This window comes from Pipra filicauda, unplaced genomic scaffold (genome assembly GCF_003945595.2).
Source record: "Pipra filicauda isolate LSUMZ 115617 unplaced genomic scaffold, ASM394559v2 scaffold149_size4050908_pilon, whole genome shotgun sequence".
Classification (NCBI taxonomy): domain Eukaryota; kingdom Metazoa; phylum Chordata; class Aves; order Passeriformes; family Pipridae; genus Pipra; species Pipra filicauda.
The window spans coordinates 3,379,324-3,402,175 of NW_024103984.1; the positions used below are offsets into that span (position 1 = coordinate 3,379,324).

Consider the following 22,852-nt stretch of genomic DNA (forward strand, 5'->3'; position numbering starts at 1 on the left):
TTAATGACAATGAAAACAAAGAAGTTTTCCTTATCTCAAGCACCCTCACACTTTTATCTTTTCAGTCCATTCCCAGATATTGCTTTTGCTGCTTCTAAGTAACAGGCTCTTGTCTACAGGACTATTCACACCTGAATTCACTGCCTATGCAACTCTCAGCAAGACATGTGGTCTCAGAGATATCCCTATGAAAAGTACAGCTAAACACAGATCTCATGCATTGCAGCACAGAACAGAAAGGTTAAGCCCACCAGCTGGTCAAGTCTTTATTAAAGGCAACCAGTAAAACTCTTAGATCGGATATCATCTACTAAATCTAGCAGGGGAGATGAACTGCATGAAATGGAGTAACAAATCTAATAAGAAATTCTACTACATGAAACCCTGTGACGGTGTGGTCCACCCAGGTAAGTGTCCACTAATAATGTAAACTAACTAGATTATCTGAAAGCTTTGATGCAATACATGTCATTGAGCAGTTTTGTATTTAGAGAAGAACTTCCCATATTTCCTCTGATGTCTACTAACAATACTCAGTAAACACAGACATCAACTTACCCGCTGATCACCACCTTCTCTGCGAGGATCAAGCTTTTTTGCAAAGTGTCTCAAATTATCGTAGTTATGGAAATTGCACAAAGAAACCAGATCCTGTAAATATTTAGAGAATATTCATTATTATCTGCATATGATAGCCAAGTGCATATGAGATAACAATACTACTACTAATGTTTTACATCATATCCTAGCAACTTAAGCCAGCAATAAGTTTATTTAATAAATCAGTATCAATGTCCATAAGGCCCTCTGAACGTAACATAATTACACTGTAAAGTTCTAATAACACCTTAAAACTCCTTCTTAAACAAGTAACAATTTGCAAAATATCTATTTTAATACCTTTCTATTCCAGCTGTATAGAACACTTCAGGAACAGAAAGAATAGCCTGGGCTAGTCTAGTACATCAAACTTCAATCAAAAGGATGAAACAAGAAAACATGACATAATGGATTCTAATTCAGTTTGAATTACAGCATGAAAGGTTATAATTACAAAACTTGGCTATGCTGTTCTATTTTTAAAAGTGAATGTTACATTCACGTTACCTGTACACCATGATCATGAATCAGTTTTTAGGTCTCATTACCACACACATAAATGCAGTAAATCCTGTTGTTCTATGATTTTATAGTTAAGTTAATTTGTATGGATGTTAGATAAATAGAAGCATGAAAAGTTTTAACTGCTGCTCAACCTCCCATTTATAATTACATAATTGGTACTACAAGGTACTTTTCAGGAGAAAAGAAACAAGGAAGAAAACATTTTTCACATTCTCCTCTCCCACAAAACATCTTTATTAATCATTACATAGTACTCTACAAAATCTCTCCTGCTTCTAATGCTGCTATCAACAGACTATCCACAGCCCTTTCACTGGCAAGAGATGAAGCTAGGAAGAGCTTGCCCAACAGCTGGGTCTGATCTATGAAGACATCTTTTATGTCAGATGGTTTACAAAAATCAGTTTAAAAATACATCAGAATGGCAATATTTCATTACAGCCTTCTTCTTTTATTGCAAAGAAATAAGAGTTGCATTTGCAGCGTTTTGCAAATTGTTCACTTTAGGACAGGAGAGAGGAAAAAAAGTCTATAGAGCTCTACAGTTTCTAATACTGTATACAACAGACCAGTACTTTCATTACTTCATGAACTGTTCCTTTTCAAAGCTTTTCCACAATAGATTTCTCTAGTGTTTTTGGCATCATATTTCCGTAATGGTCACTGAATTCAAGTGCTATTTATTACTAAAACACAAATGGGTACTCTTGGACTTCCAGCCTTGAACCAGATGAAACTTGCTATGTAGGGAAGAATCACAAATCACTATTTAATTTACTTAGACCTCAGCTATGCTAACTGAAGCTCAGTAATCATCAGCTGCAAAAGGAAAAAAAAAAAGCACAAAAAACCCCAAAGGCAATGCAGCTTACATGACAAAAGTGAATTCCTTTAACACTGTTGCCCATCTTGTCCAAAGGAGGTGACCAGCACATCAAGCCCATGACATTAGGAACAACCAGAAGAATCCCACCAGCAACTCCAGATTTTGCAGGAAGACCAACCTATAGAATAGAGAATTACTGGCCTCTGCAAACGTTCTTCACTATTATAACACAATGCACCAGCATTTCACTGAAGTTTATTATGCAGTATTTCTAAAACATGGATCTGGAAAGCACTTTAAGCTGGGAAAGCATTATTACTTATCTCTTTTTAGATAGACAATAACCTGAAGCAGAGTTGTGGCAACCCAAGGTACACAATCATAAAACTATTTGCTGTCAGAAATACAGTGACTCAGTAATACAGTGAAAAAGGATAATTTAAATCTATTATAAAAAAGCAATTATGACTAAGCAGTAGTGCACAAGTGTATCTCTCATGAACAGCTTGCAACGATGTTGTAGCACGAAGCCGTATAAATTTTTAAAAATCTTGACTGGAAAAGGTAAAAAACAAAACCACAAGAAAACTGAAGAGTCTGTCTATGAAATCACACAATAACCTACTTATTTACAATCTGGACAAAGGTATTACTTTTTTTCCAATAGGAATTAACATCCTTGTAGCTCTCTAAGCAGTAACTTTCAGGTCACGCAAAGCATCATAATCAGTTTTACATGGATGAAGGAAACAAAACAAAACGCTGAGAGCACAAATAAGGTACAGCCCATCTTGAAAAACTTACATGTAAGGAACATACTGCTGGAAAACAGAAGCATGGTACGTGTGCTCTGTGTGACAGACACTTTTACAACATGTAAGGACAATTTATGAGTCTGAGATAGTGAAGAAAAAGCCAACTGTCTGCAAATGCTTTCTGCTACCTTTTACTCCCATGTAGCAGGATTTCTTCAGTTATGTTTTCAGTTACACCTGCATCATGACCTGTTTCTCCCCTTGAGGAGCCCTTCCTAGTGAAGAGTATTTATGTTTTGACACGAAAAGGATTCCCAATTGTGAAGTGGCAGAATGCTATAAGGTATGTGATATTAGTCGTGCCATGAATCCTAGGTGAGATTCTCCCTTTTGGTGTGCTCACTTTCTAAACAATTCCTGGAACACGGAAAACAGTTGCAGAGATTTATCTTCCTGGTCAGCTATAATTAATATCTGAAAACTACTTACATGGAAGGCAAACTGCCCTGAAAAGTCATACATGCCACAGGAATGCATTAAGCTCAAGGTATTCCGGACTGCTTCAGGACTCAGTACTCTTTCACCAGTGATTGGGCAAAAGCCACCGTTAGCCAGAGTTGCTGCCATCACACTTGCTGATTCACATGTTACTTCTATTGAGCAAAGCTTATGAAAAAGAAATAGAGATTATAAGCACTGATACTTCTAGCACAGTAAGGCCAACTACTGCAGGATCAACAATATGTCTCTACACAAATAACATCTCAAAATCACCTGCAGCATAACATTTGTTACAGATGACACTAAAAGCATCAATTAATACAGTCTGAATCTTTCTACTATAAAGATCCCAGCGACAGTGTTTGTAAGCCCTCTCAAAAGTTTGGGACAGTATTTTTATGGGTTAGTGTCTCTGCTTGATTCCTCCCCCCACCCCCCCTTATGTTCCTTTGAGAGGACGAGGTCTGTAAAACAATCTCAGTATTTTGCATCTGCTTAAATGTCAAAGCCACAGAACGACTGTTTTTTTCAATTTGAGCTCATTTTGTGTGGGTTTTTTTTTTAAAAAGCCTTAGAAGATCCCACACATTATTAGAAGTACATTTTAAAGCTGCAAATTCTAGCACATGCAAGTCTTAATGCCAGCACTTCCTGCTGATGCAGCCTTATTTCACCTTTCTCATATATGCTTTTTTATATAGTAATGATACAACCACACAATAGTTTTTCCCAGGATCCCTGCTTCAGTACAGACTATACATACTTTGGTGACACATCAGGAAATGTGATATGATGCCATCACCTGATGCTGCCTCATTTCTGCAGAAACCAAAAGATAAGTTGGTTTCAACCTGAAGCTGAAATGCTGCTCTAAAAAAGTAAACAAACTAATGCTTGTATTCTTGCTTTTGCCAAACAGTCATTACATGATACTTCATGAAGTTACCTAAGCCACGTTTGCATGAGTAGTTACTACCTGGAATTCTTATTTTCCGGGTGCCAAACTCAATACATCCTAGTCCAATCAACTGGAGTTGCAAATCAAGAGATTGTCAGAGACGCATCTAAAATGGCAACTGTGTTTTAAACATATGAAGTATTACATAATATCACCTACTTTGAAAAAAAAAAATTCTTTCTAGGTTCTCAGTTTAAGCACCTGCATTTTGTACCTTGTTTCTCTAAACTGAGAATAATCCATCCTCACTTTACAGAGATAATAAACAAATAAGTTTATTCCTGTTCAGAAAGTTCCCAGTTACACAAGGGATGAAGGAGCATTACAGAAAACCCAAAGAAAGAAATAACTAGACTTTTAAGTAGAATCTGAGTGTTGGAAAGTTAGTCTTGTACCATAACAAGAAAACAGAAATGCCGCTCGTGTATGAGCTACCCTTTTTGGGACTTTTCAAGGGAAACAGAGAGAATGACACACAATCATTAAATTAGAGATCAGAATGTACAAAAATGAGGCCAAATTAAATACATCAGACAAGTTAGCTTTAGCATTTCTTAACTTATGAATAGCTTTGTCTCAGAAGCATATCAGGTCTTGAGGCAGTGGGATACGAGGCATTTAAAAAGCATGTTTAAACACTAAATTCAAATAAATATCGGTTCAAATATCAAATTCAAATACTGGTTTTGTTCTGTCAGAAGGGAAGTTCAGAGTAGACTATTAGCTTGTACCTAGTTTCTAACTCAACAAGAAGTCACCTACAGTTAATCACACACACCTTACTTCATAAACAATCATCCATCTGATCTAAAGATAAGAGCAGGTGCATCCCAATAGAAAAAACTCAGACAAAATTTGCATTTTGAAAATAATGGTTTATACTTTGCATAAGTAAGAGCAAGTCTCTGAGTCAAAAACAGATCCATTTTGAGAACCGAACTCTTTATTTTTTAAACTCTCCCAAATGAGCTGAATCAGTTACACAACTTGAACTGCCTCCTGAGAACTCTATACAGCAGAGCTAACTGAGTTGGGAATGTTTTAACATTAGGAAGCCCTCACTCAGGAAATACCTCGCACTTGCCAAGTTCTCATTTTGTGACAGTTGCAAATAACTTGCTGAAAGTGAAAATGAAAAAAAAACCAGAGGAGGGCAGAATATATGGGACTATTTTACTGGTAACCACTGAATAAACAAAAAGGAGGAGATACTTATATTACTTCACTTGTAACACTAGGCTTGAGCTTACAAAAGAACATGCACTCTTCAGTTACACAGAGTTTAAAATACTTCGCAGTACTGTAAGAAGCAGCAACCCCAAGAAGCAGAAATGTTTTGTCAAACTCACTGAAGTAATACAAGATATTTTAAGCCTCTACTTATCAGCCTTTTAAAGATTATTGCTAGTTTCCATCAGCAATAAAGACATCTAAGTACATCCCTTAAGCAAAAGCAAATCTGGATACATCAAACATACATCATTCATTTCCAGAGTCTAACAGAAGCTGACAAGTTTAAGTCATTAAAACCTTCATATCTAGGCACAAATCAGTTTTTACTGCTTATATTAGCAATTCTAAGTCTACAGTCAATCTCAATTTTAAAGTCAGTTACCTGAAAATAGAAGTCTAGTATAGCAACCATATCCGTGCCTTCAGGAAAGCACTGAGGAAGAAAAATAAAGAGTCTTTAGGTAAAATTATTATTTTTTTACAATATTGCTTTTAGAAAAACATAAATTAAGCTATATTTTTGTCAGCATACTAAGCATTAGGCATATTTTAAAATAAATATTTAAATGCAACAAGTAGAAATATTTAATGAAATCACATTTTAAATAAGTGCAGTGAAATCAATAAGTTAGGTACTAAAATATTTTTCAGTACAGCTTTTAACATCTTCAAATCAGTAAACTGAAAAATGCAACTAGGAGTTTTATAAAGTCATCTGGACAGCACAGATTATGCATTTTACAACAAACAAATTAACACGGCTATGATAAAAAAAAGTTTAGAGGTATTCTATTAAAATTACATAAGAATCACACTCTAAATGACAGCATTTTGAATAACAGTGAGAAAACATATACAGTATTAATTTGTGCCGTACTGTACATCAAATAAATTAAAAATCTTCACAGACTATGAAGAAACCCCCACAGAGTCTTCAAATCACATTTAAAAGAGATATCAACCTTTTTTTCTTTCAAGTAATAGCCAATTGCAAAGTTTCTATCTCCACTCTCTCTTTCAGACTGGAACCTAAAAGTGAAAAAAACCAAACAAACAAAAAAACCAAATAAACACAAGGCAACATGTCAATCTTGAGTTAAGCATAATGTCATTTACGTCTGAACACAAATATTCTACTAATGGGACAGAAGTTCCATAGATGCTCATCCCAGTTCACCCAGATGGAATGAATTAGCCTTGACATCCAAATACACACAGTAGTGGTGACCTACACATACATAAAGGAGATAACACTTGGAGATAAGGCAAAGAAGGGTAAGATCCTACTCTTGGAAGCCTTTCTAGATAGCCCATAGTGGAATGAAACATCCCACACTGAGATAAAGTGAGAGGGTCACTCCCTGAGAACTCTGACCAAACCAGAGGAATCTGGGGATCAAGAGGCAGCTCAGACAATGATCAGACTGAGGGCTGCACTCTTTATCCTGATGATTAAGGTAAGGATGTAACCTAAAGGAGGAATATGTACGACACAAGGATAAGTAATTCTCTCCTGCCTGGCTCCTTCCATGGTACATACCTTTTACAGGAACAAGGTTCAGGAAAAACACTAGTTATCTCATTCTGTTTCTCTGCACCTGCATGCCAGCTGACACAGAAGCAACTCTATGTGGAATCTTCTCGATTTTCCCTGTGCTGCCTCAAAAAGCTCTTGAGATTTCTGGAATGCTATACACTAATTTTATAAGGGAACTGTTTGTTTGAGAAAAGCATTTAAATATGCAAAATAAAAAACGAGAACGAGTGCCAGTTGTATGAACTATGCTTTCTAAAACATTTGATATGCAGCTATTGACATGCAGAGTTTAATTTTTAATACGAATGCCAGGAAGAGAAGAGTTGCACTTACAGCTCTCACTGCCATAGCACCAACAGAGCACTAAGACAGAATAACGACAGTTCAAAGAGGTAACCAAAAATTTTAGGTGAAATTTAGCCACACTGATGTCAGAGACATGCACAACTTTAGTTGTAAATTTTAAGCCAAGGAGACCCTCTGATATTAGGGATGAAATGCTGATTCAATGTAAATAATTGAACTTATACCAATTCTCAGTTAAAGTACTTTTCGTCCAACTTCTTAAAGTAAATAAAAAATACTTACGTAGCATTACTGAATCCAACATACTCATTACCAGCCATTTTATTCATGAACTGCATCACCTGTTAGAGACAAACAGGGGGAAAAGCATGCTAACATCTTTACACAGTAAAAAGTTATGAACTTTCAACCCAGCCTTACCCCAAAATCTTGTAACACGATTTTACAGATGCAATCCAAATCACTAAATGTTTAAACAACCAAGTGCAGCTACGAAGACAAAACATATATTACTAATATTTCACTTGCAATTCCCTCGCCATGTTTAAACTTTTATCACTGAATTTAATTAAAAAGGAATGTTGTAACATTAACTTACGTAGTCAAATTTTTCTGCATTATTTGCTCCTTGCTGCAAGAAAAGAAAAAATAATTTACAAAAATTGTTAACATAAGAAAGAAGTTAGTTCACTTAACAGTATTAGGATTTTAATGCATATAACTAAGGTATGAGGCTAATTAAGAATAACAATCATTTCATATATTAATGAAAAAATTAAAGTGTTAGGTAAGTAAATCTTTAATTATCATTTAAATAATCCTATAAGAGTCTTATCAAATACCTGTATGTTGGAAATTAATTTAAACTGAGAAAGGTATGCTTTACTTTAAGTGCTCTCAATTTTATGTGCTTAGCATAAGCAAATGCAGTAGCTAAAGCAAAAAATACAAAAGTAACTACAGTCAAGCTAATTACAGTAAAAATACTAACTTTTTACAGGTTAGTAATCCAAAGGTATTCTCATACTACCAACAGAGCTGAGCATAGGGAGGTTTAGGCTACTGAAGTTAAAATATTTCCATGGCTAGTGCCCATAGTGTTATCCCTTACTAAGAAAATAATTGCACTTAATAAAAAATATCTGATTAATGTCCTACCTATCAAAAACTGTTTAACAGCTGGAAAAACAGAATCTCACAACACAGGGCATATCATTGTGCTAACAATGTACAGGAAAATCTAAATCCAACTTGATAGGGATAGTTTGTTGGTTTGTTTTTTCAGGGAGGATAAGGGGTGTTACTTTGGGGCTTTTTTCTGCCCTCCCATTTAAGAACATCCTCCAATTTAGCAGCTGCCAGTTAAAGATGTATTAATTCTTTAGAGGGCTCTGATGGGTGACCTTTCAGAAATTTCGATAGGAAGAGATTGAAAGAGGAGTGGGAGGTAAAAAAAATAGTGCAAGGTCTGTTGGGGGGGACTTCTTAATTTTTTTAAGTAACCAAGTAGAATTTTTTGAAGAAGTTTAAAAAATAGTGGCATCACATACACAAATGGAAGCAACGTATCTGGAGAAGATGTTTTAATACGTAATTTTAATATTAAAGATACTCTATTTAGAATAACAAAACTCTAACAAATCTCAAACAATTCAAGACACTACTTGCACTGCGTTTAGTGTGGGGACGGAGAAGGCAGTGGAAAAACGGGAGCTTCATATCAACCTGTTATTTTACTTAATGAAATGCATAAAGCCAGTCTTATTTCCCACTCTGCATGTGGAATTAAGGTGTTGCAGATAATCTCTGAAGCCCATGCATCAGCTCATCTGCCAGAGGATGTGCAGCCATACACGTACAATCACTAGTGAAAGGAACACCACACTGTTTTGTCAGAGTTATGCGCCAGTGGTTGCCTTACGCTAAGAGGCTAATAACCTTATTCTTAAAAGGCAATAATCTCTAGCTAATTTGCAATAAGATAAAAAAAAATCATGATACATTTCATCAAAATGTTCCTGTATAATATACCAGAACACAAGTCTTAAAAATTTAACTCCAAATCTGTTCAATGAAAAATAATTAAAAGAAGAAATTACCAACTTCATTGAACTGTTGCAGTTGTCAAAATATTCCATAGATCCTAATGCTGTAAAATATGTAACAACATTTAAACCACAAAAACCTTTTCAACCTTTCAAATGCACAATGAACATCTTTTTCTGGGAAAGTGGGTCAGCATTAGTTATGGGATGCTGCATTGATAATTGTATGGTTAGACATGTATAATAAATTGAAACAAGTTCTTTTGTTAAAAAAAAGGAAGAGGGAGAAAGGGATCATGCTTTCTGAAAAAATATAAATGCATAATACTTCACTTTTTTGTTTTGCCCAGTTGAAAAAAATTCCCCTCAACAAAAACCTAGCTTTACCAGCAGCACACAAAATTGGTGGGCAAAAAGACTCAATGCAAACTTTTTCCACATGAACTCTTTATAAAAAAGGTTCCTTTTAAAGTTTACAACTAAAGTCACAGTTTGGGAAGAAAATCTTCAGTATATTAACTCAGGCAATGCGTTCTTAGTCCTTGATGTTCCACACACTTGTATAGGTATTTTATATCAAACACAAAAGCATTGTTACTGAAATTAGACTGCTCAAACACCTCAACTATTTGCCAAAGCAATCACATGATCACGACTTCAGTAGATTTACTACAACGTGTAACTGAAATAGAAAACTCTGCTTCCATACACACCATGACTAAAAACTCAACATATTAGTTTCCCTCTTTCAGCAGCCTCCTAAAAAGCTGAAGAGACAGTGGCAACACACATTCTATAATTAACATTCAAGTGCAAATATAAAATCCTAACATTCAGAATATTGAGCAGCTTTTCCAGAATAATTTAAACAAACATGAGAGACAAGAAAACTTCTGTCCTTCCCACAAGTGCTTCTTATTTTTTTGCTTGACTCTATAAACCTCTGAGGTTGGGGGCACTGTGACAATATTTCTTAAAAAGCATTTTTTAAGTTCAGATGGAATTCACCTGTCCAAAACATCAACGAAAACATTCCATGCACTAACTCCACAAACACTCTGTACATTTACTGGAACATATGTCCATATACACACTTACTTATACATGCTTGTGTGTATATACATATGAAAAAACATTCCTAAATGAATACAAAATTAAATTTAGAATGTTAAGATTGAAGCAGTTTGATAGTCAGAAAATTCAAACTTGCAGAAAACAGCTCAGTACAATTTTGTAAACACTTCAAATACCAATGGACACTATGGCTGTCGATCATAAATTTGAATTTTTTGACTGTGTCAGGTTTTAGTGATCTTCCCTTTTTTTTCCTAAAAAACCCCAAGCTACTTTCACTGTATTATTTGTATTTTTACTAGGAAAATATAAACAGTTGCAAAGGCTGCATGCCTATGTAGAAAAGAGACCCACAGATACTTATCAGAGCTTGCAATAACAAAATTAGGTAATATTTATTAGAAAAGTAGTTAACATTAGCCACTTTTCATTGATCAATATTCAGTGTTGACATGATTAGGCCACATAAGCTCTTACTATGTGTCTCTTTTAAGTAATTTTTCAATTTTGAATCTAAGTAAAATTAATAGAAACATCTTGATCATGAGAAGTTTATAATCTTCTAATAACAGAAAATTATTTAAAAATTAATTTCTGGAATCTTTAAAGCCAAATTTATAATCTAACACTATACTGTGATGAAAACATCTAGAAACAGAAAATCATAATACTATGTCGGAGTGTAAGAAAACTGTTTTATATTTGTGCACCTTTAATTCAATTATCCATGTCTTTATTTCAGCTTTCTGTACTTAAACGCACTTTCTAAATTTCATTTGTTAAGGTGGTTCTGTTCTGTGAGAAGCGGTGCCTTGACTGTTTAGTGCACCATTTTCAGCTCTGAAATAAGTACTTGAGAGTACACTGCCACAGACAGCATTTGACCCACTAAGACCAACACTATTACTATTTCAAATACATATAAAAATTATTTTTGTGTCCTTCACTTATGGGCGCATGTGACCACTGAATACATGTAATTCACAGTGTCTATCGCATAAGTCTATGTCAAATAACACCCAGTACACTTGAGTTACAATAAAAAGCAAGCGCAGAATAACGTGGACGTATGTTCTATCCAAAATAAGTTACTCCAAGAAAATTGATAGCCCAGGAAGAGAGGATACATCACCAAAATAAGGACAAGTATCTGGCAGAGAAGATCACAACGCCAACACATGTTTTAAAAGTGGTATGTACATACATTCACACATCAGTCTATCAGGAAGGATAACTGGAGTGGTAGCACAGAGCAATTAAGCTAAATCAGTACTATTTATTGTAACTATAATAAACCCAATAAACCATGCCTTTTCCCACCCCTCAAGTATTAGACTAACTGCATAGATTTCCTAATAACTGAATCCTGACAGCAAACAGATGCTCAGCACAGCTAGACAGGATTTTTCCACCACTCCTTGTCTCATTTATTTTATGACTTATCAGGATATGCAGAAAGTTCTTAAAGTGTATTGCATACGCCTCTATGTTTTATACAAAAAAAAAAGCTCCCATTGAATTAAGGGTTTTTTTAGGCTCAGCAACACCGGTATTTTCATTTTCTCATACACCAAATTTTTGCAAGGACTATGAATATCGCTGTCCTACCCCCAACACGTCTAAATGCTTCCCACCTTAATTCGAGACCACAGAATACTTCCCTTCACGGAGCATTCAAATGGCTACAACTGTCTGTGTAGGGTCCTACGTGTGGCTGTCAGCACTTGAGGATTTACAGACGCTTTATGGGCCTGAATCTTTGCTGTTAGATTAGGAAAACTTTTATCTACAGATGGAACGTTAAAACATACAATAAAAATGACTTATGATTAATCCCTTGTCCTCTGGAGATTCCTTCCACAGCCATCTGCCTTCTTCCACATATTTCACTCTGAACCCTTCCTCTTCCTCTCACCCACACTTCTCACGTGCCAGTCAGTAAAGGTAATGTGGGAGTGGCAATCACTGACACAACCACTGGACACAACCACACCATGCCTGGGATTGACAAGCTTTGAGAACTGAGTCTAAGATTTAAGAAAAAATAACAGATCAAAGCAGTAAAATCTATCCATGCTACAGGCAATAAAGGATTTTCCCAGTCAACGTGATGTGCAAAAAGCTGCACTGAATCTGTACTAAATTTGTACAGGAGCTGAATCATCTTCTTTTGAGCACCTGTATTTCCTTGGAGACGTGGAAGAATTTACCATTTTATCAAATATCACTCTTCCACAAACTCCTGTAATTGCCATTACAATTTTCTTTTGATAACAACTATTTGAAAATTGTTATAACTATGTCATTTATATAACTAGTAATAAAGGCAAATGGCTGTACGACTATCAACAAGGGAAAAAGGTCCTTAGGGTTTTTTTAAATTTCATTTTATTAAAAGTGACCCACAGGATGTCCTTTTGCTAATGCATTTTTATTGTAGATCCATGCTTTAAACTGCTAGAACAGTCTGTGGAGTATAATGCAAGTATAATAAGAACAGGGCCATGAGTTAAGGCACCAAAACATAAATACATCATAGCCCCAAACATTTAAGCTGGCAGAAACATGATACAGTCATGCCTAAGTAACTCAAACAAATGTACAATTTAACATGCACATACCCTTAAATTATTTATTATTATGAATAGCAAGGACTAAATGTAACCTCACAATTTAGGTCCATACTCTGTTCCAAGGTGCATATACCAAACTCTTATGGCAGTCAGAACTGGGTATGTGATGCTAAGAGCCCTTTTTCCCCCTAAAATGTTAACATATTACATGTTAACATATTCTGACAGAGAGATTACTCCAAGCATCACCTCTTATCCATAAATAATCATAATCTGTGTCAGTCTCTTAGGACAGCTGTGTGCAAAATCACAGTATACCCACAGCTCCTAAATTCAGTAAAACAATGTACTGTCAGTACAATGTAAATTTTGAAAGACTTCTAAGATCAATTTCTCAGAAAGAGATAAAATAATGAATCTCAAAGGAGGTAAAAGCATTCTTAACCATCAAATAACAGCAACAATCTCTCCATAGCTATCAACATGCTAACATTAGATGAATCTGTCATACACAGTGAATTCAACCATGTTTCATCTCTTAATTTTCTTGGACTCTAAGAGCCATACACAGTCTTCAAGACATATAAGTAGCACCTTAAATAAAGAGAATGAACATAGAGGAATTGAGGGCAAAACATGAGTTAACGAAGCCACCTTTTTCAGAAAAACATTTGATATTAGATCAAATATAAAGGTGAGTTACTTAAATCACCAGTTAGTAGGAATACTGTTAACTTGTAGATTATAAAGAAGTTACTTCACAAAAAATACAACCATTAAGTAATTTTGTACCTGTGACCCTCCACGTAATTTTCTTCAGAATATGTTTAGCTTGGTTAGTTATTCAAATGATAAATGGTATCTTAGTGAAAGCAGTACATAAAATAATCTGCATTTTAATCACACTAAAAACAAATAATGGAGTGTGATAAGTAAGATATGCGTCCACTAGACGTGCAGCTACTACATGCAAAAATGTTAGTGCAATGCAACACTCTTAATAAAACATTACAGAAAAAAAAGATTAAAAAAAAAATACAGCAAAACCAATCCCCCAACCTTCTAACAAATATCACAATGGCATGCAATAAACGAATCCGTGTTATATATTCAGGAGTACACCATTTATCAAAAACTACGTGCCTTCCACAAGAGGCACATGCTTGTGTTTTGCCTTATGATCAGTAGGGCATGTTGTAGTTGGACTAACATTTTGACACTTCAGACAAATGTGTTAAGTCATATTTTAAAATTCACTGTTATCCAAGTGAATTTCAATGCTCAGTCAACCTTCAAAAAATATTAAATGTGAATAAATTTACCTGTCATACTTAAGGCCATTTTCTTTCTCCTACAGCTATTAAAGATAAATGTCTTTAAGCAGGAGTTCTTACACCTTCTTTAAATATAAAATAACAGAAAATCATGATCTAAGTAATTTTAAAACCAACAATTTGGAAATAGGAGGTAGGAAATACACTGTAACTAATGGGCTTTGAAACGTAATAAGAAAAAGGTTGTAAACAAGATTTTTCGACCTCTGAAGTAACAGTATTAAGTTTATTACTTAAAAACTCCAGGGGACTGACATGTTCCCCACAACTCTATGCAGGTACCCATAGAAAAAGAAATATTTTTTGTACCTGTGGCTACCAAAAAAGGCAGAAAATATAAGTAAAGTATCTGGTAAACATTAGCATTATATGAAGTTTATACCATTAACAATTTCAAGGCATAAATACAGCTATTCTATGGAAAAAATAAAATGCAGCATTCCAAAAGTCTCAAGATCATGGACTGAAGATGGTAAGTCATTATTCAGCCATGATTTACTCAGCAAAATATGAGTAACTGTTTCCAAACACTCTTATTTTACAAAAGTACATTTACATCGCAACAGCAACCATGTAACATAGAAGGTAAACATAATTTAGTTGCACAGTATGTTAACAGCACACAAATTCAATATTAAGACTGACATTCAGATACAGCGACACTGCTCCTGTACAGCATCTTCCATTTCTTCTGCACAGCAAGAAATACTCTCGTAACTTTATGTTATATGAGAGCATCAGACATTCCAAAAGATATTTCTGAGTGCTATAAAATATATTCCTGAGGAATATACTTCCACAGCATTCAACAAGAATGAGCCAATACTCTCAAGAGACTATCACAAGTTGTGCAGCTAAAGAAGAAAACCAAAACATTACCACTAAGGAAGAAGAGACTCTTTCAGCTGCACTGTTGCATTTTAAAAACTACTAGTCTAACACTGCACTTGTTTGGGCTACTATTTCCAAAATACCAGAGCTTGTCTACCTGCCAATGAGTAAACTTCCATCAGACACTGCAGACAAAAATTGCAAACAGTTCATAATCTGTACAAGATACTTTCTCTACATTCTGTTAAAATACTCCAAGAGAAACTAAAAATTAACTTTTTACCTTGATTAAAGATGTGATCACAATTGCTCCAGCATTCACCATAGGGTTATGAGGCCTGTCTGTGAAGTAAAGTTTTCAATTATAAATATATTCGAAGACATGTTTGTCAAACAAAACCAGTCAAGTGTTTAAGTGAAAAATTATTCTACGTTCACGTATGACTTAAAGCTATTATTACAGAACAGTTTTATATAATCCTAAATTTTTTAAAAAATCCTGTAATCCAACACTACACACAATTTCTTGTAATTCTGAGCAAAGTATTTTACAGCTGAGAGCACACTAAGCCTTATGCTACTTCACCAACCAGTAAGTTATTCCATCTGGTATAACTTCTTTTCTTGAGAATTATGAACCCTTTCCAGTGTTCTAAGGATGCAACGAGTGGAACAACCCAAGACTTTCCAATTTTTCTCCCAAGTTACCAAATCTCAGTGATTTTAACAGTGTTCAAACAGGTCCTTTAAAAAACAAACAAAATACATTTTTCGAATTTCCTTATTGCTGTACATGATTGTTTTTAAGAATCAGGGGGTTCTGCTGGCAGCTTCTGAAATGTAAATAACAATTTACTCATCCTCACTAGGACTTCACTTACTTCATGGCTGACTTGCATATACCTGCTATATTTAAGTTTTCCTTTTTATCACTGACCTCCATATCAACAGTATCTTGGCATTCCCAAGTCATTCTTGGCTGCACATGTGAATGAATCACCTTCTTTTTCATCTTTTTCTAAAAAAACATTCCTTATCAACTGTCTTACTTTTCCCAAATATAACATCTACCTCCTACAGTCACCTTTTCCTTTTTTAACTAACATTTCTGCTGTGCCTTTTATCTAGAATGTTGACTTTTGAGCATTCTGGTGTCTGAAAACCATAACCAATTCTCAATACATTAATATCATGAGAGGTTTGAATTCTTTTTTTGCTCTTAACTTTATCTCCAAATTTGAATAAAAATACTAATTTAAAAACTGCACAAAAAGTGTTCCATATTTTTATGTATGATACACATGTACATTAAAAGGAACTTCAGATGATTGTTTTTTTGGAGATTAGTTTGATATTCACAGCATACACACACACACATTTGCCCAGCAACATTATGCTGCTCATGGTCAATGGCCCTTAGCCACCTATGACTATCAAATAACCTTCAAAAACTAATCATCAAGTTCCTCTTAGTATTTTTCAGAAAGTCAATATTAAAAGCAATTTACAAATAAACCTAGTTATTCTATTAGTGGAAATATAAGACTAATACTTTCTGTCAGAAAAAGTGAAGCTCCGCTAAAACACAAATTTATTGTCTAGATACTATTTTTAAAGTTGTTAGTGCCATTCCTTATCTCCATAAAACAGACTCACAAACTGTGAGTACAATTTAATTTGATTGTACTTAAGATCCACCTACTGTACTGTACTAATACAAACTACTAACTAGGGTCAAATATATTTGACTTTTTGACTTAAAACCAGATTCTCAGTAAGAAAGACGTAACACTTCCATAGCTCCTTAAGGACCAGAAACCTGAGCACTAGTAGAAGACATTACAAATTAAAATGACTGCTCACAGCATCACAAACTGCTGGTCAGAAGGGACATCTAGAGCTCATCTCCTCCACCCTCCCACTCAATGCAAGGCTATTGCCAAGGTTACATCAGGTCAGTCATACCTTTATCTGAGTCTTGAAAACCAACAAATGTGGCAAATTCTCTACCTCTCCAGCAATCCTGTTCATTCTAGAGGACAAGTTTACCCTACTATCCAATCTGCACTTCCCAAGCTACAGCATGGGGCCACTGGTCCTTGTTACAGCAGCTGCCCCTACTAAGACGAGTTACAGAAGTCTCCCTCTTTGCAATTGCTCCTCAAGAGTTTTAAGAGGCTTCCAGGGGAGGCCTTAAACTTCCCCTTCCAACTGGCTCCTTGGGAGTTACGTGAGCCCTGGACTGCACAGCGCTGGCAGCTCTCCACTGGGGCCTTCCCCAGCATTTCAACGTTCTCCTTGAACTGGGGATCCCAGCTCTGGACACAGTCCAACACAGCACTGGCTCATGCATGATCAGAACACACTGTGACCCTCATTTCTTGCTCTAGCAATGCTTCTCTTCTTTACAGCTTCCCCTCATCAAGGTATCACTCTAGTTCATAAACACAGTAATGACTTCACCACACCCAGCCCATTCTAAAAGCATTTTTAGAAATCTTTTGCTCTTGATTCTTCTGCACATCTGCATGGCTTCTATCTGCTGCACAGTAAAAAGAAAAAAAACAAACCACCAAAATCCGCGCTATCTGTATATTTGAATAAAAACGATGTGCAATGTTTATTTAGCATTCAGCAACTCAAAAGCTTATCAATGTGGCATGTCCACATACAAAATACACCTTCAGAAACTCTGCTGCATCTAATTTCTTTGAAGATGTCACCACTTACCTTCAATGTCACAAGGCATTCTTGGGTTACATTCTCCTCTACTCTGAAGATTCCTGTCTGTCACTGCTTGACATCTCAAGCTACATATATTTGTCCTGGTCACTTTACAACTAACACATCTCCATGTGCTGCCCACACATGAAGAAAGGCAAGAACCTTCTGATAAAACAAAACATGGACTTTCGTGAACGTGCTTCTGAAACGAAGCTGTGTGTTGTTCCCCTCTTGATGAGTCAGCAAAGAACATCACTGTGGGAGCCTTCACAGCTGAAGGTACAGCACTCTGGGTCACCACACACTAACAAAAGCTGTTCTTTGAGGGTCTTTCCTACTGCTGCACAGCACCAGCACATCACAGAGCTGAAAAGGACACCTTCCACTAACCCACTGCTGCCTCTTCCAAGCAGAATAAAGCCTGTCAGGGTGTCCAGGTCCCAGGAAAGCAGTTTTCACTATTATCTGCATAGCACCAAATAATACCACCCAAATGCTTTCCAGAGCTATACAGATACCTGTAACTGACAGCAAACATATCTTGCCAAAACAGCTACAGGCCTCCTAGAGAGGTGATTGATGCCCCAGCCTGTCATTGTCTAAGAGACACTTGGACAACGGCCTTAATAGGGAATTGCTGTAGGTCCCTTCCAACTGCAATATTCTATTTCACAGTGAAGAATCTCTCCACAGACTTAAGATATATTGGCCTTCTCTAAGGACCAGGATGCCTAAATAAAATCTTACATTTTGAAAGATTCCTGCTAATTTCAAAGAAGATATGTCTTCCACTCCCATCAATAACACTTCCATTCTTTAAGGTAATTTTTCATCTCTTGAGGATACATAGGTTCTGACACTACATTAATTGTTAAGGAAAGTCATACATTGGTCTACTTCTAAAGCAGCAGCAACTACTGGTGTACCTCACAGCGGGTGCCATCAGCAAGAGGATTCCACATTGTACAACAACAAAGCACGAAGACTGATACTGTAGTTGCAAGTTTGCCAAAGAGGTGAACAAATTCATCCCTTAACCTTTAGAAAGAGGTAATCCGACTCTGAAAAGCTAACTGACACACTTTACTAAAACCAATCACACACACAAACTCTCTTATCAAATAACAAAGGCAATGATCTGCTCAGACTGAAAAAAAAAGACATCTTTTACACAGCTTCTCTGCAAGTTACTTATATTGCTCTATCATCTCATTATACTTCAGAGTAAATTCATGTCTCCATCCTTAATGAAAAGCACAAGTCATAATAACTCTCCATCTTTAACTGGGATGGCCTAATTAAGTCAAGCCCTGATTCAACATGTCTCTTGCATAAACAATCCACCTAACAGCCTCTGAATAGTAAATATATTTTTCACCAATAAGGTGCTGTTTTTCCTGTAAGAAGGAGATACTTGTATAGAACAGAGAACTGCAGTATCTTTAACAGACAGAAGAAAATATAATTTATTTAGTTACCTAGGAAACTTCTCCACTAAACATCACTATTAAATGGTGAAAAATATGTATTTATTTAATAGTCAAAACTGCCTGACAATTAGCACAATTGCTCCGGCAATCTGCCAGGCAATTATGACATATGCAAACTAGACCTTTTCTCTAATAAGCTCAAATTACAACTTCTCTGCCAGTTCTTCTGACCTTTTTGGTCCATCATTGGCCTTAGGCCTTTTTTGTACAACTGGCCTGCAGTCTTTGAGCACAGCAAGCAGAGGCTGCCACACTTACACCATATGGCATTTTAATACACAGAACAGTTCATCATGAAAGCTCTTGAAATGACATGAAAATGTGTTTCTCCAATAAAAAGCTTAGAGAACGCATTCCATTTTTGGTGAAGAAAACCCTTTAGCAAAATAAACAATTTCCAGGCAATCCCTCATTTAATGAGAATGCAACATTTATTACTGGACTAAGTTCCATAAATAATAATATGACTGGACTAATTCTGCAAATAATTATCACCAAGACAAGGTTTTATGTATGGATAAGGGATATTAACTGTTCATATATACACAGGTATTGTCAAGTTGCATCATGAACTTAACAGGCATGAAAAAAAACCTGTAAACTGCTCAGTGACTATAGACAGGAAAATTATTCCTAATAATGCCTGTTTCAGACATATTTTACTATGTAAAATTTCTGATCTACTTCAGTCAACTAGAATAATCTTTTTTAAATTAACAAAAATTACTTCACTCCTCCAGAAATCTGAATTGCTGAAGGGTCATATATTCCCTTTGATAAAACAAGTTTTAAAACTGAATATTCACAAGGCTGCAGAAGTTTCCAAATTTCCATTGCACAGCACGGATCATACTCAAAATATAATAACAGTTTTTTGTTATAGGTTGGCATTTTTAGCTGTAATGTAAAATTGTCTTATAATATGATCCATTCTTTCTAAGTTAACTCTTGATACTAGTAAACAACGAAAAGGAAGAACATCCTGTTTTAGGAATCTCCAATGTAGTAAATATGAAAATAATAGCTTCAGAGGCATGTCTAACCAGTCTTCAAATACCTGTGTACCTTGATTATAAACATGAAATTCAACTATATCTGAATAATTAGAAAACAAATAGATTAAATATCTATACTTTTTTTTTTCAATTTTCAAATCCCGTCTTCAAAGTCTTTATGCATGTTCAAACTGACAAATACTCTGCATATCCAAACTTCATACATCACTTTAAATCTACGAGAAAAGTGTAATCCCTTCTTCCCTCCTCATCTGTCAATTGCAGAAACTCAGCCTCCCTTCTCCCTGAAATATTTCTAACTGAAATATTTATTAGACTTCTACCTTCCATTTCAGTCTTTCACTTAAGGACAGGGTAAGAGGCCATTCAGGTCAGTTCTAACACTTTTTGCTTGTGTCTACCAGCCACAGAGAAACATACTTAAAAATCCAATTAATCTTCTCTAATAATTTCATATTCATTGGTCAAACTTTCAATAATCCAAATTCTCTGACGTATAACAGTCTTACAAACACTCTTAAAGAATAACAGTAATGTAAAACACCACAGCCCACCAATTCATCTTCTCCCATAAGTTCAATTTCAAAAGTAGAACTAAAAAGAAGAAAATATTTATTATACTTTTACATTTTATTAAAAGAGAAAAAAACCCAGAATATCTATATCAATCCAAAGGACTAAATGGGCAATTTTCAGCACCATCAAAACTTTTTTTTATAGTAAACCTTTTGTAGCATATGAAAGACAAGTCTTCTTCACACTGTTACAACAGTGTATTTGGAAAAACAAGAAAAGCAAAAACAAGGCAGCAAAGCTTTGACAAAATACTTAATTTCCTCCTGGCAATATATTCACATGTTGGTATTTCACCACCATTTACTAGCACAATAAAAATGAAGAAATAAATTGTCAAGATATATTTTAAGTATGTAGAGATGGGTTTAATCCATAAATAAATAAATTTTATATAAAAATTATTTGCATATATGTGTAAATATATTCAATATAATAGTGTATCATTAATATAGTAATAATATAGATATTTAAGTCAGAATTCAATACAGCCCTAGACAAAAATATCATCCAAGCCCTATGCTGTTAATTAAATATTAATTGCAATACCATGGCAACAGAAACATTGTCTGTTCTCTTACTGAGACAGATCTGCTAGAAGAAACATTTGTGTTTCAGAGATAACATCCAGTATTTCCTCTAAGGCTACATGAGTCATCCTTCTCAGATTTTTGCCATAATGTTTTCTTTTAAAATAACATATCCATACTTGAGAATTAAGACAATATTAATAATAAATAATCTAGATAAAGTACTGTAGGAGAAATTCTTGCTAAAACACTCCTGCCACAGGGGAAAAAAATAAAATAAAAACATTGTTTTGAATCAGTAGCCAAATTCCATTTAGAATAATCTGTGGGAAGATGTGTTTAATTTTGCCTTCTGGAAACTAGTCAGCGCTGGCCTTTGGCACCAGCACCTGCTTCTCAGAAGGCCAAGAAGGGAAGTGATATACATGTTTCTTAAAATCATTTTAACATCTTTGCTTCTTTCACCACCATTTTACAGAAGGTATGATTAAGGAACACATGCTACCAACTTAACCAAATAAATATACATTTCAAATACCTGCATTATCAAAATCCTTTGGGTTTTCCTACAACTCAACAGCTAGTAAAGAGAACAGAAGCAATAAAGCATCTTTTACTAGCATTTTAAATTAGGCAAAAGGACTGACAAAGACTAAGTCTACCTTGCTGGTGGCAAAATATTTTGAGACACTGTCTAGTAATAAGATTTAAGAGGATACAGTAAAATGAAGAGACTGAAAAAACTGCGTAGCTTGTTTTATAATTTTCTGAAATTCAGTATTTGCATTATTATGTGTTATATATCTCTTACCATCTTCGTTCAGGAACAATTTGTTGAATCTTAGTCCACTAGGCTCTTTCCCAACATATCTGTGCACGTACTCTGTGCCAAGATCATTAACAGCAATAGCATATTTCAAAGGCTTTACGCAGGACTGAAGACAAAACGGAACTTTGGTATCACCAACAGAATGCCTGGGAAAAAAACACAGATAAAGAAGTTTGAAATTTCCTGTTTGTCAGCTGTGGCAGTAGAGTATTATGTGCTACATCTACTCTTCAACATACAAGGACTATTAACAAAAACACCCCAAAACCCCAAATCATGTTATTATTAAGTACCATTTTAAAGAACATAACAAAGAGATTTAAAGATTTTAACAACTGACTCTATAAGCCAAGCATAACAAAGTCAGTTGCTAATGATTATTGCAGATGTAATTAAAAAAATAAGCAAATTCAGAAACAGGTCTGCACCAGGGCAAAAAATCACCTCACACCTCTAGTGCCACACTTACCCTATGCAATTGCAAACTAAATACTCAACAGGGTACAGGTGACCTGAATATAGCCACTATACATATTTATGTCTATATAAACAAAGACGAGATACAATTTGGTTTTGGAATCTGGGGACAATA

At 35.2% G+C, this 22,852-nt stretch overlaps 1 protein-coding gene across 1 annotated transcript in view; it reads right to left on the reverse strand.

Moving 5' to 3' along the window:
- Window positions 1–22,852, reverse strand: part of GLS (glutaminase) — a 63,510-nt gene that overhangs the window by 23,413 nt on the left and 17,245 nt on the right. Inside the window, 9 exon segments of the mRNA XM_027737536.2 lie at window positions 559–651; window positions 1,998–2,129; window positions 3,196–3,372; window positions 5,781–5,831; window positions 6,361–6,427; window positions 7,524–7,582; window positions 7,840–7,872; window positions 15,382–15,440; window positions 22,243–22,406. Coding sequence (XP_027593337.2) covers window positions 559–651; window positions 1,998–2,129; window positions 3,196–3,372; window positions 5,781–5,831; window positions 6,361–6,427; window positions 7,524–7,582; window positions 7,840–7,872; window positions 15,382–15,440; window positions 22,243–22,406 — 835 coding nt within the window.